The sequence below is a fragment of the Podarcis pityusensis genome (assembly GCF_964106645.2).
Source record: "Podarcis pityusensis genome assembly, chromosome: 5".
In the NCBI taxonomy this organism is placed as follows: domain Eukaryota; kingdom Metazoa; phylum Chordata; class Lepidosauria; order Squamata; family Lacertidae; genus Podarcis; species Podarcis pityusensis.
Genome location: NC_138032.1, coordinates 9,701,417 through 9,723,926, shown reverse-complemented (window position 1 = coordinate 9,723,926; position 22,510 = coordinate 9,701,417). Strand labels below are relative to the sequence as shown.

The 22,510-nt window shown below is 47.3% G+C and overlaps 1 protein-coding gene across 9 annotated transcripts in view; it reads left to right on the top strand.

Moving 5' to 3' along the window:
• LOC308478489 (uncharacterized protein) overlaps window positions 1-22,510 on the top strand; it is a 451,389-nt gene that overhangs the window by 369,519 nt on the left and 59,360 nt on the right. For 8 of the 9 annotated variants that reach the window (XR_013987046.1, XM_081008338.1, XM_081008339.1 and 5 more), the window contains exon 6: window positions 17,907-18,024. The exons of the other annotated variant lie outside the window; for it this stretch is intronic. Coding sequence is in view for 7 of the 8 variants with exons in the window: in XM_081008338.1 (XP_080864464.1) it covers window positions 17,907-18,024 (118 nt within the window). In the remaining variant the exon portion in view is untranslated. The remainder of the gene's footprint in view (window positions 1-17,906; window positions 18,025-22,510) is intronic. 9 annotated transcript variants of the gene reach the window in all.

Here is a 22,510-nt window from a genome sequence, read left to right as displayed (position 1 = left end):
TCTTTCATAGTGCATTTCTGTGTTTCTGATTATTAGTATTATTAATTATCATTGTATTATTATTATTATTAAGGAATTTAAAAGAAAGGAAGAATTCAGGGAAGACAACACACCCGGTCTGCAACAGTAACATCCGTATTGTCACCCCTTCTGTACTCTTTCCTTTTCCTTTTTTTCTTTTTTAAGACAGCGTATTGTTAGATTACTAATTCGAGTTAATATGATCTTTATGGCAACATAACAGTGGTTAATTGGCCCTTTTTTCCAGCACCACAATGTAAATCACAATCGCTTTATTATTTAATAACCTCAAACGCTTCCTTGGATTGGCCCCGACAGAGAGGACCTTTTCTTTCCACGCCGTGTTGTTGGGAAAGAACAATGCAGATCTAATTGTGGAGATTTTCAGAAAGTTGCCTCCTGGAAATGACCAGCTTAGAGATGGAAGCTTCAGCAGATGTCTGCACTTTCCCCCTGCCACAAACCCTCTGCCCCTCCTCTCCAGCCCCTTTGGGGAGATCTCTCCGGTTGGGTTTTGTTGTTGATGTTTTGTTCTGACATCCTAGCAACAACCTAAATATTCCAGAAACAAATACAAACAGCCCCCTCTCCCTTTCCCCTTGTGCCTGGTTGCTATACAGCCTGTTTATATGGTAGGTTTCACAGGAAAGGAGAAAGGGACACTACACAGCAAATTAATGCCGGGTCCTTAAAACTCTCTCACACACAACTGCGCTCATGGTTTCCTCTCGTAGAGAATTTCCCTTCCCCATCTCTCTCTCTCTCTCTCTCTCCACTTCTGTATGAGTGATTCTGTTTTCTTCTGTTTTATTCAGCCTCATTTTGTTTATAAGCACGAGAGGCTCAGCCTCAAACTGGGAGAAAGCTTCAGTTTCGCAGCAATTCCAAGACTTTTTGCTCCAGTTGAATTCGGGTTCCGCTGCAGAAATGAACAGCCTGAAAACATATCCAGGTCTGTTCGGCCGCTGCTTACTGAGGGAATTTCGCCTTCTGGTCTCCCTTCTGTTCATTCAACTACCTGTTAGTCAATTTCTCATCTGGGAGCAGCAGCGGCTCTCAATCTCTCTCTCTCCCCCCGCCCCTCTTTTCTCAGTTCGTGTGAAACTGATCAAACTCTCAGCAAGATGCGAGATACTAATGGGCCGTCAACAGAGAAACAAAACACCTGTTTTCTGCCACTAGGGCGACCCTCAGTGTTTACACCAAGTGGCACATAGAATGCAACAGGATCCCGGTTTTTAAAAAAACCATCTCTGAAGCTCCTCACTCCGGTATAGCTGCCCTTTTATATTAAAAGGGAAGGTGGATCTGAGAGCGACGCCGAAATACTTAGCTAGAGAATTCGGTTCAGCTCGCTCCAAAACCCAGTCTCAGGCTTGAGCCTATGCAATAAAATGCCACAGTCCAGATAAATGTCCCAAACATCCCAGTAGGGTTTACTTCCGAGTAAACCTATAGGATAGACCTCCTAAAGAAATATCTGGAGATTCAAGGTTGCATCCCTAAGCACGTCTACTTGGGAATCGCCCCACTAAAACAAACGGGGCTTTGGAGTAAGGATGGTGTACATCAGGATCGAGGCCATTTGGGATTATACACGAAATCTGAAGAAGTATATTGCACTAAACCTCACAGTCAGGAGGGTTAAGATGGAGTCCCAAATTGCTTGTGGGTTTGACTTTCCCATCGCCTCCAAATATATCCTAGTCTGGGTGCAGGTTTTGGACCGGGCAGTGCGTGCTTGGATCGCCAACCTGTTTGGGAAAATAGCGACGGAGGGCAATAGACCAGCACCCCTCCCCCAATTCCCATCCACTGCCACCCCTTTAAATCTAACTGTGCTGAAAGGAGTTTATTTAGAAAACTTTTCCCCAACAAGCCTTGGGAACAATGCCGATCCTCCGCCTAGTCTTGTTGGTTCTCCCCCAAGCGTTCAACAATGCGCGCTTTGATGCGCTCCGGAGTTCACTCAGTAGGAGATTAAAGGGTGATGTATAGCATTCTTCTTCTCCAAGGGTGTAAAGAGCTGAGCTAAACAAGCGGCCAGAAGCGCCAGATAGAGCTCTCCACCGAGCAAATCCATTGGATTTCCTTGGTGTTTTGCTTACCACTTCCAAGCACACACAGAGTTTTACCCGGGGGTTGGTGGGACACTGTGCCAGTTTTTGCAAGGCTCCCTTGTCTCCGTTTTAATTTGCAAAACCCGCCAAGTGTAGACTGGGTTGTTCCACACAAACGGACCTCCCCCCTTCCTCGTATGGCGCATCTTCCCGTTTATACTTGTCAATACTTTTATGGAAGGTAGGAAGTTTTCGGTTGCCCCTTTTTCAGGCATTTGGATTTGTGGAGAGACGGCTAAACCCACTCGCAAGTTTTTTGGAAGCAACTCCTATTGATTTAAATGCAACTCTCTTCCAAGTAATATATTCAGGATTGGTGAGTCAGACTGGAGACACATAGATTAGGCTCGCTTACTTGAAAGTAAATCTCACTGAAATCAGCCGGACTTGCTTCCGAGGAGGTGGCAAAGGCGTCGTTGCAAATTGCAAATTTGCATGACATTTCTTTTTTGCGCTCGCTGAAGAGGACTTCCCTCCCGGCCCCCTCTTATCTCCCCGCTGCCACTCTCCCCTAAATTGTTGTGAGGTCTCTGCCGCCGTGCGAAGGGTTAATGATAACACAACAGGTACTGCTGTCTGCGAAGGGATACAGAGAGAGAGAGAGAGAGAAGCCGCTCAGCGCGATCTAAACAAAACGCTGCATAATCGTTGAAATTGACATATTTGTACAGGCGAAACTGCAGTTGGTAGCTTCTTGGCGAGGACTTGTTTTGGCTGATTTCGTGTTTAGATGATCCCAGGATTGGGAGTTGTGGAAGCAGGAGGGAGAGCAGGGGCACTGCCTGCTGCCCCTCCCTCCACATAATGAGCTCATTTCCATATTTGCGCCTCCCGCAGCTGTGAGAAAATCTTTGCATGGACTTTTAAACGTTCCAATACGTCCCAGCTCTCCTTCCGTCTCCCCGGTTACGGTGGCAACTCGAAGGAGAAGTAACCGATCTACTGATCGCTCCGCTGACGCTCAAAGGGGAAAAGATATATGTTGATCTTGGCTGGCATGTCGCAAGCTGCTGCTGGGGTTTGGAGTGGGGAGAAACCAAACCGAGCCGCACGCAAGGAAATAACTCTTCTCTGCCTTCCTGGATTGCCAAACTCGCGTGCACTTTTCCCAGGGTCTTTGGGGTTTTCGCATTTCCTAGTCTCCCCCTTCCTTCCTTTCTCTCTCCCTCTCCCTCCCTCCCTCTCCCCCTCTCCTTTCCTGATTTCATCTCCCCAAAGTGTGTTCAAAAGAAGCAAATCAGCCGCTCCCCCCCCAACAGATAACAAAAAGACCGGGATCACCCCTGGAGTGGTGGGTGGGTCCTTGGATGACTTGCAGAAATGGGGCTCAGCTGGAGTTAGGAAAGGGGGCACTCCAGAATTGCATTGCTATGATCTCAGGCGGCAGCCTTACTTGGATGGAGGTCCCACTGAACACTGGCGCTTACTACCGAGTAACCTGTCAGGCCCCGAAACCATAACTTCACTTTCAAGCGAGCCCCCCTGGTTTAGAATCGAGGGCCAAACTCCAGAGGGACAGCTTCTCCCCCCTTCTTTCTATTAGCATAGCAGGATTATTGGGGGGGGGGTTGGGGGGCCGTGTATATATACAACTATAGTTGGGTTTAAAAGCTAAGGCATTATAAAAGGAAAATGCAAGATACATCCAAAGTGAAGCCGTTTTTAAGGCTGAGGGAGTCTTCTGCAGAGTTACTCCGGAGAAAATACCATTCAACTCGGAGGGTATTTCCTTGCCAGTAAACGCGCTGAGCCTAAGTGCGCATTTATCTTCCGTGGGACAACTGTGCGCCTGAAATTCGTGAAAGGTGAAAATGCTTCGCTTCTGCTAGATCTGATTTCAGATGAATAGGTTTATTTATCTAGAACAGGTATGTCCAACCTTCAAGAGACTGAGATCTACTCCCACTATATATAAAAAAAAACTGGCAGTGATCTACCAAAGTTGTTGAACTTTTTTTGGTGGGGTGGGGGAAGGGTCTCGAGATCTACCTGTTGGACATCCCTGATCTTGAAGATTTGTATCCCGCCACTAGAGACACACAGGCGGGGAAAGGTCCCACACTATATAATTCGAACCCTGGTTCATTTAAATTGCTTGGGTTTTGGCCGGTTTACATCTAGGACTTAATAAAGCATTGCATATGAGAATTGAGCCAACAACTTTCTGTGGCACTCAGGCAACTTTTAAGTCAGTTACGCAGTTCTGCGGTTAGGTGACGTTTGCCACTGTCGTCCTTCCAAACATTTCCGTAGGACTGTTTTAGTGGGGAGGCTCGCTAGACTGAGCCCAGGAAAAGCAAATCGCCTCCTCTGTATGAACCTTAGGCCCGCAGTCCAAAGGGGTTGTCCCATCAGCACACGCAGTTAAGCAGCAGTTTTAAGCTGAACTGAGCTTCAGCTCTCCAAAAGACTTCCTCCGGCTATGACATCATCGGGCTTACTTCGGTGTAAGCGGCCTGAGGTCTGCAGACCACACAGCCTCATTAAATCACTGGAGCGATATGGGCTCAGCTCCTAATTCTCTCTGGCCCTGATAAATTCAGCGGCAGGTTGGAGATGGGGTTCCTCCGGTTGGGACTCCTGGGGCGCTGTTTCACCCGGGGGCTTGGCCAGTTATTTCAAGGACACTGAGCCACAGGATTACTCCCACAGAGACCATTTGCAGAAACGTATTGGTGTGTGTGTGTGTTCAGGGATTCTTCTTTCTTTCTTTTTCCTTTTTAAAAAAAAAAAATCTCTTATCTGTAACAAGATGTATAAATATCATCAAAGGAAAGAAGCCCTGTAACTCTTGGGAGAAGCAAAGAGGAAGCATAAGCGGCTTTTTCGCCTGATGATTTGTAGCTCGGCGAGGGGCTCGGCGAGCAAACACCCTGCAGGTGCAGGCTGTAACATCGCCATCCGGACTTTTAATGTAGATTACTCTGCAACTTGTTTGATCGGTCCTTTGAACCCCCTTTACAATTGCCTGTGACGAAACGCCAGGCTGGTTCTCTCCCCCCCCCCTCCTCTCTCTCTCTTTCTTTGAATAAGGCCTTGAGGGTAAGTCCTCAGGGCTTTGAAAGATTTCCAGGCCCCCCCCCTTTTAAAGTTAGATTAACTCCCCCAACCCAAACTCTGCTCAACTTTAGAACCTAGGTCCGTCTGTCACTTTTGAGTCTTCAAAGGGCGTATTTTCCAGCGAAGATCGTTCCTCAACCTGCAACTTTATTTAAGCCCAAAAAACTTTCCTCTCTTAAGACCCCTTCCTCTCGCCCTTGCTCAAAATTAACCCCATCCCAAATGCATTTCAATGGAGCTAAAGCCTACACTAATTTCAATGCAGTTGATTTCCATATAAGTACACTTATCACTGGGGAATAAGGACACAAACACAGAGATATGAAGGCTGCAGCTTTGGGGAAGAGGAAGAACCCTTGAACTCAGCGGGGCGCCCTTCAGAATCAGCATACGTGGGATCGGGCTGCGACACTACAATGGACGGCTGGAGAACCTTTTGTGGGTCTATTTCACATGCAAAAATCTTATGTAAGAGTGAATTCGGGTTGTAGCCTCTAGCCGCTAGGGATACTGGGAGACCCCATCCTTACTTAGACCACAACAAGAAACTGTATAGATGAACCTTTCCTTCGTGAGGGAATGTGTCCTATCCACAATGCGAGTACAGTGGTACCTCGGGTTACATACGCTTCAGGTTACAGACTCCGCTAACCCAGAAACAGTACCTCAGGTTAAGAACTTTGCTTCAGGATGAGAACAGAAATCATGCTCCGGCAGCACTGCAGCAGCGGGAGGCCCCATGAGCTAAAGTGGTGCTTGAGGTTAAGAACAGTTTCAGGTTAAGAACGGACTTCCGGAACGAATTAAGTACTTAACCCAAGGTACCACTGTATTTGGATAAAAGCGTTTGGGTGTTTATTTGAAAACAAGTTCCCTTGGAATAAACGGGCCGTGACGCTTGCTCAGATGGGGCCACTTGCACCTGAACATTTTTTTTACCTGGGGAACGAAGTTGGGCTGGGGGACAGCTTTCAGATACACAAGTGCCTTCTATTCCTAAATCGACTATGTGGAAGTAACAGGCTGCAGTCATAACGGGATGTGGGGGCAGCAGGTGCAATCATAGAGTTAGGCGCCACAACCTTGCTGCTGCTGCTGCTACTGTCTCTTTCTCTTCATGTCACCGCCTTAAATGAGCTTTTACTTCACATGGCAGTTACGTAGTGCATTCAGACATTTCTTCAATTTGAAGTTGTCCTTTCCAACGCCATTGCGTGTTGGCTTCCAGGAGCTGTAGGTAGCGTGAGATCACTTATTTTAATGAAAACGGAGTTAATTTTCTTCGAGTACTTGTGCACCAAATTTTAACATAGGAAGCATGTACGGGATATAACATGTATCGCAATCCACAAGCCATTCACACTGCAGCGTTCGTATTTAAGTGGATTTGATGTCCACGGGACTAAATTCGAATCCGCAACCAGTTTAGCCGTGTTAGGAATCGGCATATGCTTAGGAATCGAAACCGGAAGGTCCTTATTGTGCTATATAAGACATTTTAAGCTGTCCTGGTTTTAAATTTATTTCGTCCCACTAAGGTAAATCGGCTAAAAACGTTAAAACTTCTGTTTGATTCTGTCGAGCCCCTCCCCCACCCGGACCCATTCTTTGCTGTGAGACAAGCGGGTGTGTTGGGGCAACATATCTGGACTTAAGGATGTGATTCGCAAACGTGTTAAGACGCAGCAGTCGGATGTGAGCAGGCTTTGTGTCCTGCCTGCAAATACTTGCCCGCCTCTGTCCCTCCAGCACTACTGCGAATCCGGTTGGAAGACACGGGGATCTCTAGGTCACCACCGACTCCGGAATGTAATGCAGGAGTTAAGTCAGACTGTAGGGCTAACGCCGAGTGCGTAATGCCAGTTTGTACAAGTTGATGGAGGCTAAACTGAAATAAACTGCAAGCACAGCATGATCCACAAAGCTATTTAGGCTGAAGGATTTGGGATTCAACCTATAGAGATTGCGACCCCATTGAACACATGGATGTGGCAGCAACAGGGAACTTCCGGTGGCATCGAAGTTACGTTTTACTCGGAGGAGACCCCTTGAAGTTAATGACGCTCACTTGCTCATGTTCATTAATTTCAATGGGTCTACTCGGAGTAAAACAACAGAATCCCACTTGGAATGTCGAGTCCGGTGTAGTGTATGATCCCGGTGCCAGCTCACTTTCATTCATAGGAGCCAACTCCTAGGGACCGTGGGGTCTTCAGCCCTGACAATAAAGTATTTGCGGGCCCCGGGCCCCCACAAAGTTGATGGGCATCCCCTTTCAAATGAGGTGTGTGCACTGCGTCACGTGATCGATTACGTGATGTGGGGCTTACCTGGGCCCCCACAATATTTTATTCAAGTTGGCACCCCTGCTTAAATTCAATGACGTCATCACAACCTGGGAGAAAAGTAACTCAGACATTAGTCTGAATAAAAAGGTACGTTTCACTGTGTGGCTCGTGGAGCAAGGGACCTATGCATCCTTACTCGATCAAAAGCCCCACAGATTTCATGGGGGCTGGAACTGGTGTATGTAAAATTGCCGCGTTCTGTCTTCTTGATGTTTCCCGGGACTGAGGGATGTGTGGCTGCAATCTCAGGCGTGCTTACCCAGGATTAAGCCACTTAGATCAGTGAACACGGACAGGATCGGGCTAGATTTTTATCGCCGGGACGTTCGTAGCAACAGAATCGAAGGAATGCTGCCACATAAAGCTACGCAAGAGGAACAGCAGGGCTTCAGGAAGCCTGGAATGCCCCGTCCTCTCTCTCTTCTGCCCGAGGAGCTGACTGCGCCCCACCCCTTCAGATTTGCTTGATCCGGCTTACCAGCCCCCTCCCCCCAATAACCATTGAACTCTTTGCCCCTTCCAAACTTGCACAAGCGGCGCTTTGTTTCCATCAAAATAAACTCGGGCGAATCAATCTCTCCCTATCAAACCAGGGATTTGAATTAAAGGCCCATTGGGGACACTTGAGGCGACAAAGGGTTACACATAAATAAATGCCACATTTGCCTATTGCAAAAAGTTTATCTCTGGCCCTTTCTGGCGCACAACAGGGGGAAGCCGGGGGCGGGGAGATGGACCCTCGTTTATTATCCAGCTGTAGGCAGAATGGAAGGAGACCCTCCTCCCACTTTCCTCTATTTGGTCAACAGCAACCGTCTTTGTTCGCCAGATCTCTTCCCCAATTTTAAACTTCACTTGTCCATCCCACGTTTGTTTGTTAATGACGCGATTACCATCTGGCTCGTCCTACTTTCCAGAAGATATAAATCTTCGCCTCTCCCCTTCCCCCATTGCTCTCCATCCTCCCTCTTAAAAAAAAAAAAAGTTTAATTCTCTTCCCCCTCCCGCCTCACTCCCGCCGCCGCCCATTATCGTTTAAGTACTACTATAGCCAGAAGAAAAATACGCTCTCAAGGCTGCGAATTCTTCAGTACGGTCTCAAGTCGGGGCCAAGTAATGTCACCACCTGCCCCTATAAAGGGGTCTGCCAATTTCACATCCAAACCAAAACGACGCCAAAGAAACAACTCTCAGCACAGCCCTGGAGGATTTTTTTCAGTACCCCCTCCCCCCGTGTGATCTAAGACTCGGTGGGATTCCGGTTGAGGAAAGAAACGGAGCAGGTTATGTGCAGCGATGGCATTTCACCAGATCGAATCCTCTTATAGTGGGATGAATCACAGAATCGTAGAATTGCAGCGCTGGAAGGCACCCCAAAGGTCATCTAGTCCAGCCCCCTTGCAATGCATCAATCACAACTAAAGAATCCTTGACCATCCACCCTCTGATGTTTACACTTCAGTTCCTTTCTCCATCCCTCCACTCCGGATTCTGCCCTTTCCAACCTATTGGGAAGCAGATTCCAGGATGCCTAGGGATACGAATCCTTCAGTTATTCCCCAAATTTCCCCGTGGTGCGCTTCTCGACCACATGTTCCCCTTTTGGGGCTACTTCCTTTAAGCGAGGACACTGGGTGCACCTTTCCTCCAGGCGTGATCCGACAAAATTTGAGCTTCCCCCAGCCTTTTCTAAACTTAGGCAAGTGTGTGCTTTGAGAGAATAAAAGGGCTGGGGCGGGGGAAGCGAGCGAGCTAGAAGTTGGCTTGTGTCGCCGTTCCACAATGACCAGTTTATTCATTGCCTCCAACCCGAGTGAAAGAAAAGGCCAGGAAGGAACCTAATCTCCCAGAAGCCCCCGAGGAAGTCCAACCATTTCAATTCAAAACTACCAAGGCTGGGATCCGAAGGAGTTTACTCTGGAAGAAAAGTTCCGTGGGGTTTCCGCCGGGTTTCATCCCGAATCAACCCGGTGTTCAATTTGAAACAGGGTGCGCTTCTGTTTAGGAGGGTTCATGGGCGTAGCCAAGATTTTTGTTGAGGGTGGGGGCAGGACTTGGTTAGGGGGGAGCAGGACTTTTGTTAGGGGGGCAGAACCGACGTGATTGGTCAGCTAGTTAAGAATTTCTATTGTTTTACTTGATCTAGGGGGGCAACTGCCTCCCCCTTGGCTACGCCCATGACAGGATTACTGCGATGCAAGGCAGGCTTTGTGGAGTATATGGCCCCTCTACCACCAGCCCGCTTTCTCTGTCAGGCTTCCGTGCTAGATTCCTCCAGAATCTGCTGCAAAGAACACCCCCCCCCCGCTACAGCCGCCGCTCCATCGTCCCCTTGTGTACGCACTGTCAGAAATAAGTTAGGATAATATGCACTAAATATTATTATTTCCACGCTGAGTAGCTGATGGGTAAGAGAGAATCTCCCTCCTCCCACTGTTTCCCCAAAGAGCAGCCAAAGAAAAGAAAGCAGCCCTTTTAGAATTCAAGGAATAAACGCGAGGATTGTGCAGGCACGCGCACATGCGCGCGCGCACATATATATATACGCCAGCCTCCTCCACAATTCATCTGATATAAATAATTAAGAAAACGCACTCACTTCAGTCTGCGTTTCTAATTGTGTGACCCACCTAAGGAAAGGGAGCCCTTAAACAGTGATTAATTAATATAACACTGGAGTAAGCTGTTTCCTTGCAAAGGATGCTTCTTTTACTGCATGCAAACACCCCCTCGTAGATTATAAAGTAAATGTCGAGCTCAACTTTCCCTAAAACCAGAGCATGTAAGCTTTGGAATTACACAGAATTCTTTTCGGAGGGGAATGGGAGATGCGAAGAGAAAGAACTGCTAATGACAAACGCATATCTTTTAGGCACTCCAGGAAAAGAGTGGAGGCAAACCCCCACAAAAGTTCTCTGCAATGGGCAGCAGACATAGCTAGTTGCCTGCTTGTGTTATTGTCTGTCTGAACTGACCCAAAACACTCATTTGAGAAATAGCTGCCTTTTCCTTTTCCTTTTCCACTGACAAAGAATACTGAGTAACTCCAAAGTCTGCATATTCCCTGGACAAAAGCAATCAATTACGCTGTTGTCTGGAAACAACCCAATTCACCGCTATACAGAACTGATTATAAAATAAATGTCATACTGTCTTTTATTGGTGCAAGTTCGTGTAAACTTTAGAGTTACCACGGATTTGCTTTTCTTCAAAAGGTGAAGGAATTGATGTCTTTAGTACGTTTAGCCCTGAAATGCATACCATTTCTCCAAACGTAATACCTAAATGGGAAGATGGCATGGACCGGCTAGTCTGCTGGCGGCAGATTCTCAATAAAGAGACAAATGCACTCTGCACATGCTCAAATGAACATATTATTTCCCAGCTTCCCGGGACTAGCCTTTGCTTATTAATATAGCGGCACCCGTCTGCATGATTTAATTTATTTTATTTTTACAAAAAAAGGAGAGGACAGGTCCATTACAGTAAGAAATAAAATAAAATAGAGATGGGGCCCCCCCCTGAAATTTGATATAGGAGGACGTCCAAGAAAAGCGGGGAAAATGGAGGCAGGAATTATCATCATCATCATCATCATCATCATCATCATTATTCAATGAAACTTGGAGTACCTGCTGAAAGGTAGTCCCCCCCCGCCCATGCCAACGCGATTAAGGCCAGGGTGAGACCCTCCCTTCTGAAACCAACAAGTTTGTGCATATTTTGTTTCTTTACGCGAGATAGATAGATAGATAGATATAGATAGATGATAGATAGATAGATAGATAGATAGATAGATAGATAGATACAGTAGATGATAGATCGATCGATATGTCCTCAGAGTTGTTCAGAACAAATTGCGGAGGTCCCCAACTTCCAGGAGGGTGCACTTTTAATCACTAATCATTAAAATAGTTATGTTAAATATACTCAATTACATGCATGACTTCCTCCACCCCACCCCCGACGGGTCTTTCTATTCTCCCAGCTGCTCCCGTATTCCTTGACTATAGACACCAGAGGAGCGGCGGGGGTAGGGTTGGGACACCCTCGATTATAGCGAATCTATACATTTCTGGGGATTTCATCAGCCTAATTAAGGCTTTCCGTGTGGTCCACGGACCTGAATGGGCCTTTTACTATTTACTTTGAGCCAGGAGGGGAGAGAGAGTGGTGGAATGCAGCCGGAGAGGGAGGGAGGGGACGAGGGTGCGGGGCTTGGAATTATCTTTCCGATGTTGACCCGGAGAGGTAGCTAGCTGTCTCTGTAGGTGTGTCAATTTAGTGTTAAAGTAGGGAAAATAGCAGGGGGAGAAAAATAAACCAAACCGGAAATAATTCCAAACAAACAGAGACACAAACACCAAGCGGGAGTCAGCGATAATCGCCTGGAGAAGGCATATAAGGAGGGCGATGCGCCCTCTCCGAGGATTTTAGTCCGGTGCCTAACAAGCGAATCGGGCCGTGGGAAAACACTATTTACAGATTGATCCAGGCGGAATAATGGAAAAGTTGCAAGCGGGCGACCGAAGTTGTCGCCATAACTCCTCAACTATGGGCCTCCTTGGTTTCCTTTAGCGATTCTGAGTGGCCGAACTACTCTGGATTCACTGCGATGGGACGGCTGGTGTCTTTTGACATTTTAAAAACAAAATCTATTTCAGTAAATCCATTTTAGTAGAGAGTAACAAAACGTCGAGGGTTGTCCGTCTAGATAGGAAAACACAGACAATCCCTAATCTGTCTGATGCATAAGGGAAAAGCTCCCAGGGAGAGCTGTTCATAGAGATCAATCTATCCCATAATGTTTGGCATGTATTTCTATTTGGTTTTCTTTCCCCTGGAGCCAGATCTGGATTCTGCTTCAGGCTGATCGATTAGCAGACTGACGTGGCAATAAAAGGAAATTTTCGTTGATGAATTCGTTCCTGTTTATGAAGATGCTATCTCCCTATCCGCCCGAGGTATTCTTTACAGAGATAGCTACAATATACGTGTTTTTATACGAAGATAATTATCTTCTAATCAGTCTCTCGTTAATCTCGCCGACATCCCGATCCAAAACGCAGTTTACACGGCAGCAAACCCCGCTGATTTCAAGATAATCTCCTGGCAATTAACTGGCATTTAGGAGATCAGATATCCTAACTTGGAACATTGAAATAAATAGTCCGAGAATAGACTGTCAATAATCAGAGAATAAAAATAATAGCAGGAAACAGATTTGCACTTCGTGCAATTCCTGTCTTCACAAGAGATGGCCATAATAGAATGTGTGAGAGAGATTCAGTTGATCATCCATTTATTCAGACAGACAGAATTACATTAGCCTTGCAGATTCTCTGTGAAAGGACTTTCCTCTGGAAATTCTTCTGCCCAATATAGGCCCACTGAAATAAACGCGAGTTGCGCAAAATGCAGAAGATCTTTCTATCTAGATTCTGCCATAAATATTTGGGTATTCCCTAGATTAATTTGATATTTAAAAAAAATATATATATACCGCTTATACAACACTCCTGCTTTTGTCAAAAGTATTTTCCTCTCCTGCTCAAACACAGGTCAGTCCAACGAAAAGAGCCCCACCACCACACATGCAATATTAGAATTTAAGACGATTTATGCCCAAATCTTACAAACCTTTTACCTGCAAGAAAACCCCACTGAGAACCAACAGGCTAGTTTCTCAAGGATATGTAGATGGATAGATGGAGAAAAAAGACCCACCAGATAAATCCTTCAGCTTCACCATCAGGGCTGACAGAGTGGATTAAGTTTTTCCACTCCCCCTTGCTTTTTAACTTTAATGCGCAAAACTATATATTTTTTTCAAAAGAAATGGTCTGAAATATTGCTGTCTATTTGTCCCCGGCCTGTTTAAATAAGAGCCTTCAAAGGAAGAAGGGGCGAAAATGCTAGCTGCGGCTTTCAGAGACACCTGTTGTGGAGAGGGGAAGAGAAAGATCGGCGGCTAAAACGGTGATCCTAAACGCCTTTAGCTGAAATTAACTTTTACTGAAATCAAGGCGCTTCTTTCCACAGGAAACGTTGTGTTTAGGATCTGGTTGTCAAAGAATTCGGTCAGATAAGGTGGTCGAGAGGAAAAGAGACGGGGGGGGGAGAGCTGGGAGAGGGACGGGGAAATGTCACCAAAGGGAAATAATATTTTATTCCTTTGGGAACTTGTTGATACGGGCGGGGTGTTCTTTCCTCCCGCCCCGCCCGGGCCAACCAGTTCTCTTACCCCGTACTGGGCGAGTCTGGCTGGCTTCCTTGCAAAGGGAAGACCTGAGATCCGAAACCAAATAATCATTTGGGATCTATAGGGATTTCTTGCTAATTTGGCTAGGACAGCGGTCGGTGGGGAAATTGTGGGGAAACCCACCAGATGGACGGGGTAGAAATAATGAATTATTATTATTTCCCATCTTTACAGAAAATTTAGCCCTTTAGGGCGACGGGAATGAGAAACAAGCGGGCACCAGAATCCTATAGATAGAGGCGAGGCAGAGGAGATCAGGGTGCATATTTCAATCTCTTTTTCTGAATTAATTGCCTGAACTGGAGTGGGATCCGAATCTATTAAAAGTACCGGGGGGTGGGGAATCTGCTTTGATCAGCAAATTGCAGATAAAATACTTATCTACAAAGCAGTGGACAGCGCTTAACACTTGAATAGCAAGTTTGTAGAAAGACCTCCAATCTTATTCAACAGAAGCACCTGAATTATAACTGAGTCATAGTCAAGGGGATATACTGCTGCAGAAACGTGTTTAGAATTGGCCTGTATGGACGCAGTTCTACAAACGGTACTGCTGCTGAAGTCAGTCCCACTTCTTTTCAAGGAAAAATCAGATCCTAAATATGTCAATAGGCAACTTGTAGTACTTTCTACAAGGCCACAATCTCGCGCGCCTTTACTTAAGACTCAATGGGGTTGATCTTCTGCGTAAATACGCATAGGACTGATAGCAATAATTAGGCAGAGGCGTTGGCTATAAACGTGTTTACTTTGGAGTTGCAACCATTAAATCCAATGAAGCCTACTTCCAAGTAAGCGTGGTTAGAAACCCAGATATCTGAAATAACTAGAATCATAGAATTGTGGACTTGGCAAGGGACCCCAAGGGCCATCTAGTCCGACCTCCTAGATCATACATGACAGATGACCATTCTTCTATAGGTGAAATAAGCCAAGAACCTCGGAGCAACTCAGGAGCAATCCTCCCGTCATTTATCCAGGGTGCCCTTGAAAGGTCTGGTGAAGTTTTTGTATGGCGTGTCCCAGTGCAAGGCTTCAACTCTGAACACACTTATTAGGCAGTAAATCCCCACAAAACTCGATAAATACGCTCAAAATCCAAATGTACATATCTCTCACATACAAGTGCACAGATTTAAGTAACCTGTGAACAGCCAGCCTTATGCGTGGCCCAAGCCGTCAAAGGGTAAAAAGTATAGCAAAGGGGCGGATCTTTCCTGTGCCATTTTGGGGGTGTGTGATAATAGATGCGCCATAGCTGTGCGAAACTTTTATGTGCTCCTAAAGCCCCCGGCGTTTTTCGTGACCCGTGAATCCTCCTAGACCTAAGTGTCGGCTGCCTAAGAACTGGCCGTGATGATGCTCCAAGGAAAAGCGAAGCGAAGCGGCGAGAGAGAGAGAAAGAGGAGGGAGGGGAGTTCTCAGGGCATTGAAATCTGGGGAGACTGAGTCGTCTTTGCCCAGAATAGTAAGTAAGGCAAGTTCACACGACGATCGAGTAACCGAGAGAACAAGAGGCCCATTTTAATCAGGTGGTTATCTCTCTCCGAGGTGGAGATCAGAGCTCCGTCCCTCCTGGCCCTGCCATTGTGTCCCCCCTGCTGGAAATGACAGCTCCTTCAGAAATAAGCAACTTTGTCCCTGGATGGGATTTCACCTCTCTTGCACTACACATGTCCCCATTGTCATTTTACAGCTCTGGCGAATCCTCTAAATTATAGAAGGGTCTAAGCTCGGCCTCATTAAATCCCTCTTTTTCTTTTTTGTAGGGGGGGGGGGGAAGAGCCTCAAGGTTGGCAGAGTATATTACTGTAAGCCGAGGGAGAGACTTGAATCTTATCCAGATGGGGATTGAAGGAGCTGTGGTACTTAAGAGCACTCTTCCGCGCGCCCTTGGACGTGCGTGCACACAACCCCCAGTCGCCTGATTAGTTTTCCTATATGTTATACCGTATATATATATAATGCGCGCATGCGCGCGCGCTCACACACTCACTTCTGGACAGTTCTAATCTGATAAACGCGCAACAGTTTCCCTCTGTCAGAATCAAAGGATCAACTGCAACGCAATTTCTTCATTCTTTCCCTTCAGGTTCCTATTGTTCAGGCAACACTCAAATAAAGATATGATCAAATGAAGCTGCAGTTCCACCAAAGGGAAGCTGCCCTTTCATCTGACAGAGTTTCCTAATTTGAAGTTAAAAAGGGAAGTGCAGCCATGTATCCTTTGCAAGATTTCTCTTCAGGCACAACGTGCTTGGATCCTTTACAAAAATATATTAATATGAGGGTATTTCATATTTATTTGGAGCTTTAGCCTCCTCAGCCCATCCATCCAGAAAACACAGCAGGGAAACGCTAAACTGATGAACAATATAAGAGACATTCGGTCCCTTCCCCTCCATGTGAAGCGGGAGACAAAGATTGTGCCACCGGTGGCAACTCAGGATAAGTCGACGCCTTGTCTGCAACATCAAGTGACGGCCAGCACGCGTGAAAGGACCGTCATAGATCAAACAGCACAAATAACTTCAAAACGCAATGGTTGTATTTTTTTCTATTGAGTCAGTCAGTCAGTGATGCGACGCTGGGGCAGAGCTCCTGCGCATGGATGTGTGAAACCTCTCGGGCTCGGCCTTTGGCGAGTCTCCCGCAGAAAGGACGGGAGGAAGCACTGATCCAAGGTTCTAATGGAGCTCAGGGCGGACGTCTTTAAGAAGCCAACCTTAGACAAGCGCATAAAAGTTGGACCCCTCAATCAGATATTTTAAGCCCCCGCGTTTAAACATTTTTAGTGCTATATAGGAGCATTTGACACTTTGTCGGGAAATACTCAGAGATCCAGCGCAGATGCTGAACTATTGGGGAAATACCCTCCCGTGAGCAACCCACCCTCCTTCAGGAGAACGTCGCCTTCTGCTCTATGGAGAGCACTGCAGAAGACCCAGGCAATGAGATTATCCAATAGTTGTAACTCCCGGCATCGGCATTAGCCAATCCAGTCCCGGAAATCCCTTCCCCGACCAATCAGAAACTCGGCTTTCCTGGCAGCCTTCTTTTCCTAGCCCCGGGTTCACTTCGTTTTTCATAAATTTATCATCGAACACGGGTGCTTTTAAATATTCAGAGAACAACAACAGCCAGGTGCCCGCTGAACGCTGCGCATTAACTATGAATTAACTAAGATCCCTTTCCACAAGCTAACCGGATCACGATTTCAAAGGCAGCAACCTTACACCGAAGCTGAAACATTCCCTTGCTAAACCCTATACACGAACATACTATTGCCGGTTTCTTATTCAAAATAAAGTTCAGAAAAAAAGTCACTGCAGGTGACGTTGACAAATCATCCAAGAGTCATTAGCTCAAATCCAAATATTTTCGCATCTCTCCAACAATATTTATTCTGGAAGTTTAAAGTCGGCGGAATTTATTCCGAAGTATGTTGATTGGGCGCTGCATATTTACTCTCTTGAAGGTCCACTGATTTCTATCTAACGCTTCGGTTTAATTCAATTGTAGGTCAAGCGGTCAGCTTCTCCCCTAAATCTTGGGATCGGGCGCAGGGCTAAAACCAACGCGAACTACATCTCCAAATTCTTTATAAAGAATTTCTCCACTACTTTGCAGGCTTTTTATACCTTTAACTGCTGCGTGACAGGGATAAATCCAACAGGTGCAGACTTCCCCACTACTGTAGCTCTAGCGTTGTTAATAAAAACTAAGCCATAGAATCGCTGCTCTTTTGCAAATGGTGGTTACATATTCCCCCCTGGACTGATGCGCAAGGGTGGGGAGTTGCAATCTTATTTTAACACGCCCCGATGAGGTCCTTTTCACACACTGGAAGCTCCTGGAAGCTCCGTTTATTGGATCACTGGATTCAGGTGTGGCCCACGGACTGCTCCTTCGATCCTTAGCGATCTTCTTTGACTTCGTTCTTGTAACAATGTTAGAATCACAGCCTTACTTGGAAGTAAGTTCCGTCAGAATCACTTCCGAAAACATGCATTTGCCATTGCGAGAGGGGGGGGGGAATCAATTTTTGTTTTAAGTGGTGGTCTCACAATACTCCCCGTTGAACTTTCTGTCCAGGTTGCCAAACCATTTGGAGATGCAAGGAGCTCTTCAGCCTTCGGCATGGAATTGAATCGAGACGTATCGGAGATGGCCTGGAGAACAGTGGGGCAGGATGACAACAGCAAACTTGGCGGTAAGGGATCAGCTCTCTCTCCCACCCCCCCTTCCCCAAATCGTGGAGCTGAAAATGTGCGCCCGAGGGAGAGGAATCTGAACAAAAATGCCAAACCGGAGCCCTTCACACTCCTGGGTTGCTGCCGCCACCCACTCACCCACTCCTCTGGCCCCCGCCCGTCTCTTCCCTCGCATCGTCTTAGTAGCCCAGGCTGCCCATCCCCAAACCTGAAGGTGCCAAATCACGTTACTGCTGGCGTCGGAAGCCCCTTTCGGATCCGTGACAGCTGAGCTCTCCTTATCGATTATGTGACAGTGCGCTTCATTGGCGCAGCCCCAGAAGCTCCCGTTTGGACAAGGAGAAGCGACTCCACTTCCTGTAGGCCCTGGAACCTGATCGATCGGATTTTAATGCGGAGAGACACTCCCGAGCCGGTCGCCGAACGGGTCCAGGCAGCGTCTGCTTCCCGCCTGACCTGGCCAGACAACCGCCTTGAAGCAAGAGGTCAAGGCGAGCAGGCGCCCGGAAAGACAAAAACCGTCTCGACTAAGCGCTGCCCAGGGGGTGTGGGTGGGGAGGCAGTAGGAGCAATCGGGATCCCATAGGTGTGAAGGGGAATATTCTCTGTGGCTTGGGTGTACCCGGGCACCACCCATAATATGCGTCCCCGAGGGCTGAAGATGGTTGCGCAGGCCTCAGTTGCCTACAAGGTGGCATTGGCCATATTTTGAAAGCAGGCTGGCGCTGGCGGCTCCATTCGATAACGTTGATGCGGAAATCTCATCTCCTAGCATCTAATCCAGGCATAGGCAAACGAGGCCCTCCAGATGTTTTGGGACTACAACTCCCATCATCCCTAGCAGGAACAGTGGTTAGGGATGATGGGAATTGTAGTCCCAAAACATCTGGAGGGCCGAGTTTGCCTGTGCCTGATCTAATCGCACCCCAGCAATTAGTTTCCAGTAACATTCCGAAGAGCAGCGCATCTGAGTAGGAAGGCTGCTTTTCTGGAACTTGCATTTCCCAAGCCTGATATGTTTCTAAGGTTTGTATGAGGCCTGTTCCCGCATCACACTGAACACAGATGCAAGTGGTCTGTAGACACGTACCAGTGTTTGTGTGAAAGAACGTTCATTTGTTGATCTGTACAGTCCCGCTCTTTTGTCCACAGGTACACAGGCTGTGCACTCTTGAACGTTACGTGTGAATCGCTGTACACGTGTGGAGCTCAGCTCAATGACTTATATCCGGTTGATACATTCGCTGAAGGGAACCTGAGGGCATCCCTGTGCGTAGGTGTGCTTCTGACTGTCCCTTTCCATAGGATGGGCAGACAGAGGGACACTCGCAATGGCTCTCTCCTTCTTGCTCTACAGTACTGTGTCTTGTTTCTCAAGGCCTTCCTGGCGAGACCGCGGGCAAGATGGACCGAGCAAGATTTCAGCTAGATAATGGGCCATGGGTTGACAAATATGATTGAGGAAATGGGGCACACACCTGCGCGCACTTTTAAAAAGGGTGTTGGGAGCGAGTTGCGAAAAGCAGGCGAAGCCCTTGAAGTCCTTGGGGTGGGGACTCACAATCCCCTATCTAGGGCCAAGCAAAGTCGAAGCGAGTTGTTTCAGGACTGCAGGACATTCCGAGTTGGTGTTAAAGAAGGAATTGCCCTGGCAAAGCGAAAAGCTTAGATGGCCAGCAGCTTTTGCAGCAGAATCCTGAACAATACACCTTATTGCAAGCCATAGCTGCTTCAGGTGTATTTAAGACCTCGGCTTTAAGATGCTAACGTGCCCGGCCTACGTTTGCTGAGCTGGTTGGGTTCCAGTCTCGTGGGGTTTGTTCCCGAGTAAATATAGGGAAGATTCGTGTATAGGATTGTGCCGTCCTTTTTGTCTAACGCCCTATTCGCATGTGTGAGAGAGAGGAAGGGAGAGGGAGCAAACGGAATAGACAGACAAACGCGTTGATTTGGAAGTAAGTCCCGCTACATTCTGTGTCGCTTATTCTCGGGTTAAGGGGCACAAGGCTGCAGCCTGAAGCATCCATATACACGCGCTTATTATTTCCAAAGAAGTTTCAGTGACTCAATAAGATCTGCTTCTAATGTAATAGCATTTAGAAAAGGGCGTAAAGGACGTGCAAAACTGCCTTTCCTATCCTTCTGGATAAACACGGCGTGTGGCATTAGCGATGTTATACGACACGTGTGTTCGCATACGAATTGTTTGGGCACGTGCACGTTTTACGTTTCATCCGTGTTCCCCTCGCGTCGCGGAATTGCTAAATATGCTTCTTAACTCCTTAGTAAGGCGCTTTAGGAGGGATCGCACCCTTCCGGACAGAGAATCGGTGACACTTGGATCCTGAATCCTATACTTTTAAAAGCAATTCAGTTATTTCAGTGAAACTTACCTCCAAGTAATGGACATAGGGAGCTTGTGTGTGTGTATTGTTAATTCTGCTCAGAGTACACCCATGACTAACTTAAACCCATTCATTTCAGGGAGGTCTTCTCCGAGCATGATTTTTAGGGTTGCTTCTGTGGCCTGGCATCCTTACCCATCAGCCAGTCCCTGAGCTCAGCTGCGGCTTCCTCGCCCCCCCCCCTCCAGCTTGGGAGAGAAGTGGCAGGAGTCTGTTTTGCAGCGCCAACCCCCTGGGGCCGGAAGGGAGAACCTCTCCCACCTCATTCCTCCCTCCAACACGTGTCCCCAATGATATTATACCTCTGCGCAGATTTTTCACTGTAAGCCCATCTTGGTTGAAAAGCCGGGGGCTCGAACGAAACAAATAAGCAAAGTCAACCAAGCTGAGAGTCGACGCCTAACCGTAAACACAACGGCGTGGGGACTTTTTTGCTGCTCCTTTTCGTTTGCGCACAACTGACCCGATGGCTTTTTGTTTAAAAACGTATTTCCGCACTTCGGCGCTCCGCTCCAAGGTGACCAGCATTAGGATGTTACGAATCACCTGCTTGTTAGTCAACAAGAAATTGGAGGGAGGGGAGGGGAGTGACCCACCCCAAATAAAAAGCGATTCGTTACCCAAAGGAAGCCCGCAGCCAACCGTTTCCCCCCCCCCCCACGCTGAAGGCGGAGCCCCGACATTTTAAAAATGATTTTAATTAAGGTTGATGAGAAGACCAGATCTGCCTATGAGGTGAGGCCATTAATCCGGCTTCTGGAGCCGGGGACTCCCCCGCAGAAGGTCTCCAAGTGGGGGGCGCCCCCCTGCCTGCCCGCCGCCTTCTCCTTCTCCCTTCCAGCAGAGGTTTCATTACTTGCCGTTAGTGCCTGAAAACAATGAAGGATGTCGAACTGGGCTTTTATTGATTATTTGTCACCCTGTATTTGTCAGTTTCAATCACTTTCCCCCCCTGAAGTTTTACTTACGGGCACTTGAGTTTTCGGATTAGCGCAGCTCTGAGGATTGAAGGGAGGGGGTTGCAATTATCCGCTGGCCTGCTTCCCCCTCCCGAGAGAACAGGAGAGTGGTGAGAAACAAGGGGAGGGGAATCGAGGTGGGCGCAGGCATTAATGTACAGAAGCGTTCATCGGGCCTCACTCAAAAGCGGAGGATTGCGGAGCCCAAAGGAGTTTGACCCTGCCTGGAAAAAAGAATACCCAAGCGCGACCAAAAAGCGTTTGCTACTTTGCCCCGCGACTGGTCAGTTTATTCTCTGTAGCCCTACAGGGCATTGCTCACTATGGTTTTCTCTCAGGGCCTGTTCGGCTCTAGTGTCTCTGTTTTGATCACGTCTTCAGTTGGCTGTTTCTCTTTCGCTTTTAAAAGTGGAAAGGTTTTGGAACTGGGAGCTTAACTGGCCCCATGAAAACTGAAACGCTTGAGGCCCCCTTACCCACTGCAGGGGTGTCAATTTGAATTAAATACTGGGGAGGCCCAGGTAAGCATCACCCTGCAGAACTGATCACAAGATGCTACACATGCACACCATTCAAATGGCAATGGCTTTCAACTTGGGGGGGAGGGAGGCGACCCTGGCCCAATCAAATATTTTATAGGGGGTGAAGGGACCTTGATCCCTAGGAGTTGGCTCCTATGATGCCCACACTTCGCAAATAATATACAGTGGTACCTTGGGTTACAGACGCTTCAGGTTACAGACTCCGCTATCCCAGAAATAGTACCTCGAGTTAAGAACTTCGCTTCAGGATGAGAACAGAAATCGCGCGGCGGTGGCGCAGCAGCAGCAGCAGCAGGAGGTCCCATTAGCTAAAGTGGTGCTTCAGGTTAAGAACAGTTTCAGGTTAAGAACGGACCTCCGGAATGAATTAAGTACGTAACCAGAGGTACCACTGTACAGACACACACACACACACACACACACACAGACTTTTCACAGAGCTTATTTTAGAAATGTGTGAACAACTCTATGCATGTCCACTGAGAAGTGAGCCCCACTCAGTGAGTCTTACTCCCAGGTAAAGGTTTACAGTGTCGGGAAACTGCCTTCATATGAAAAATAAAAATTGTCCTCGGGATG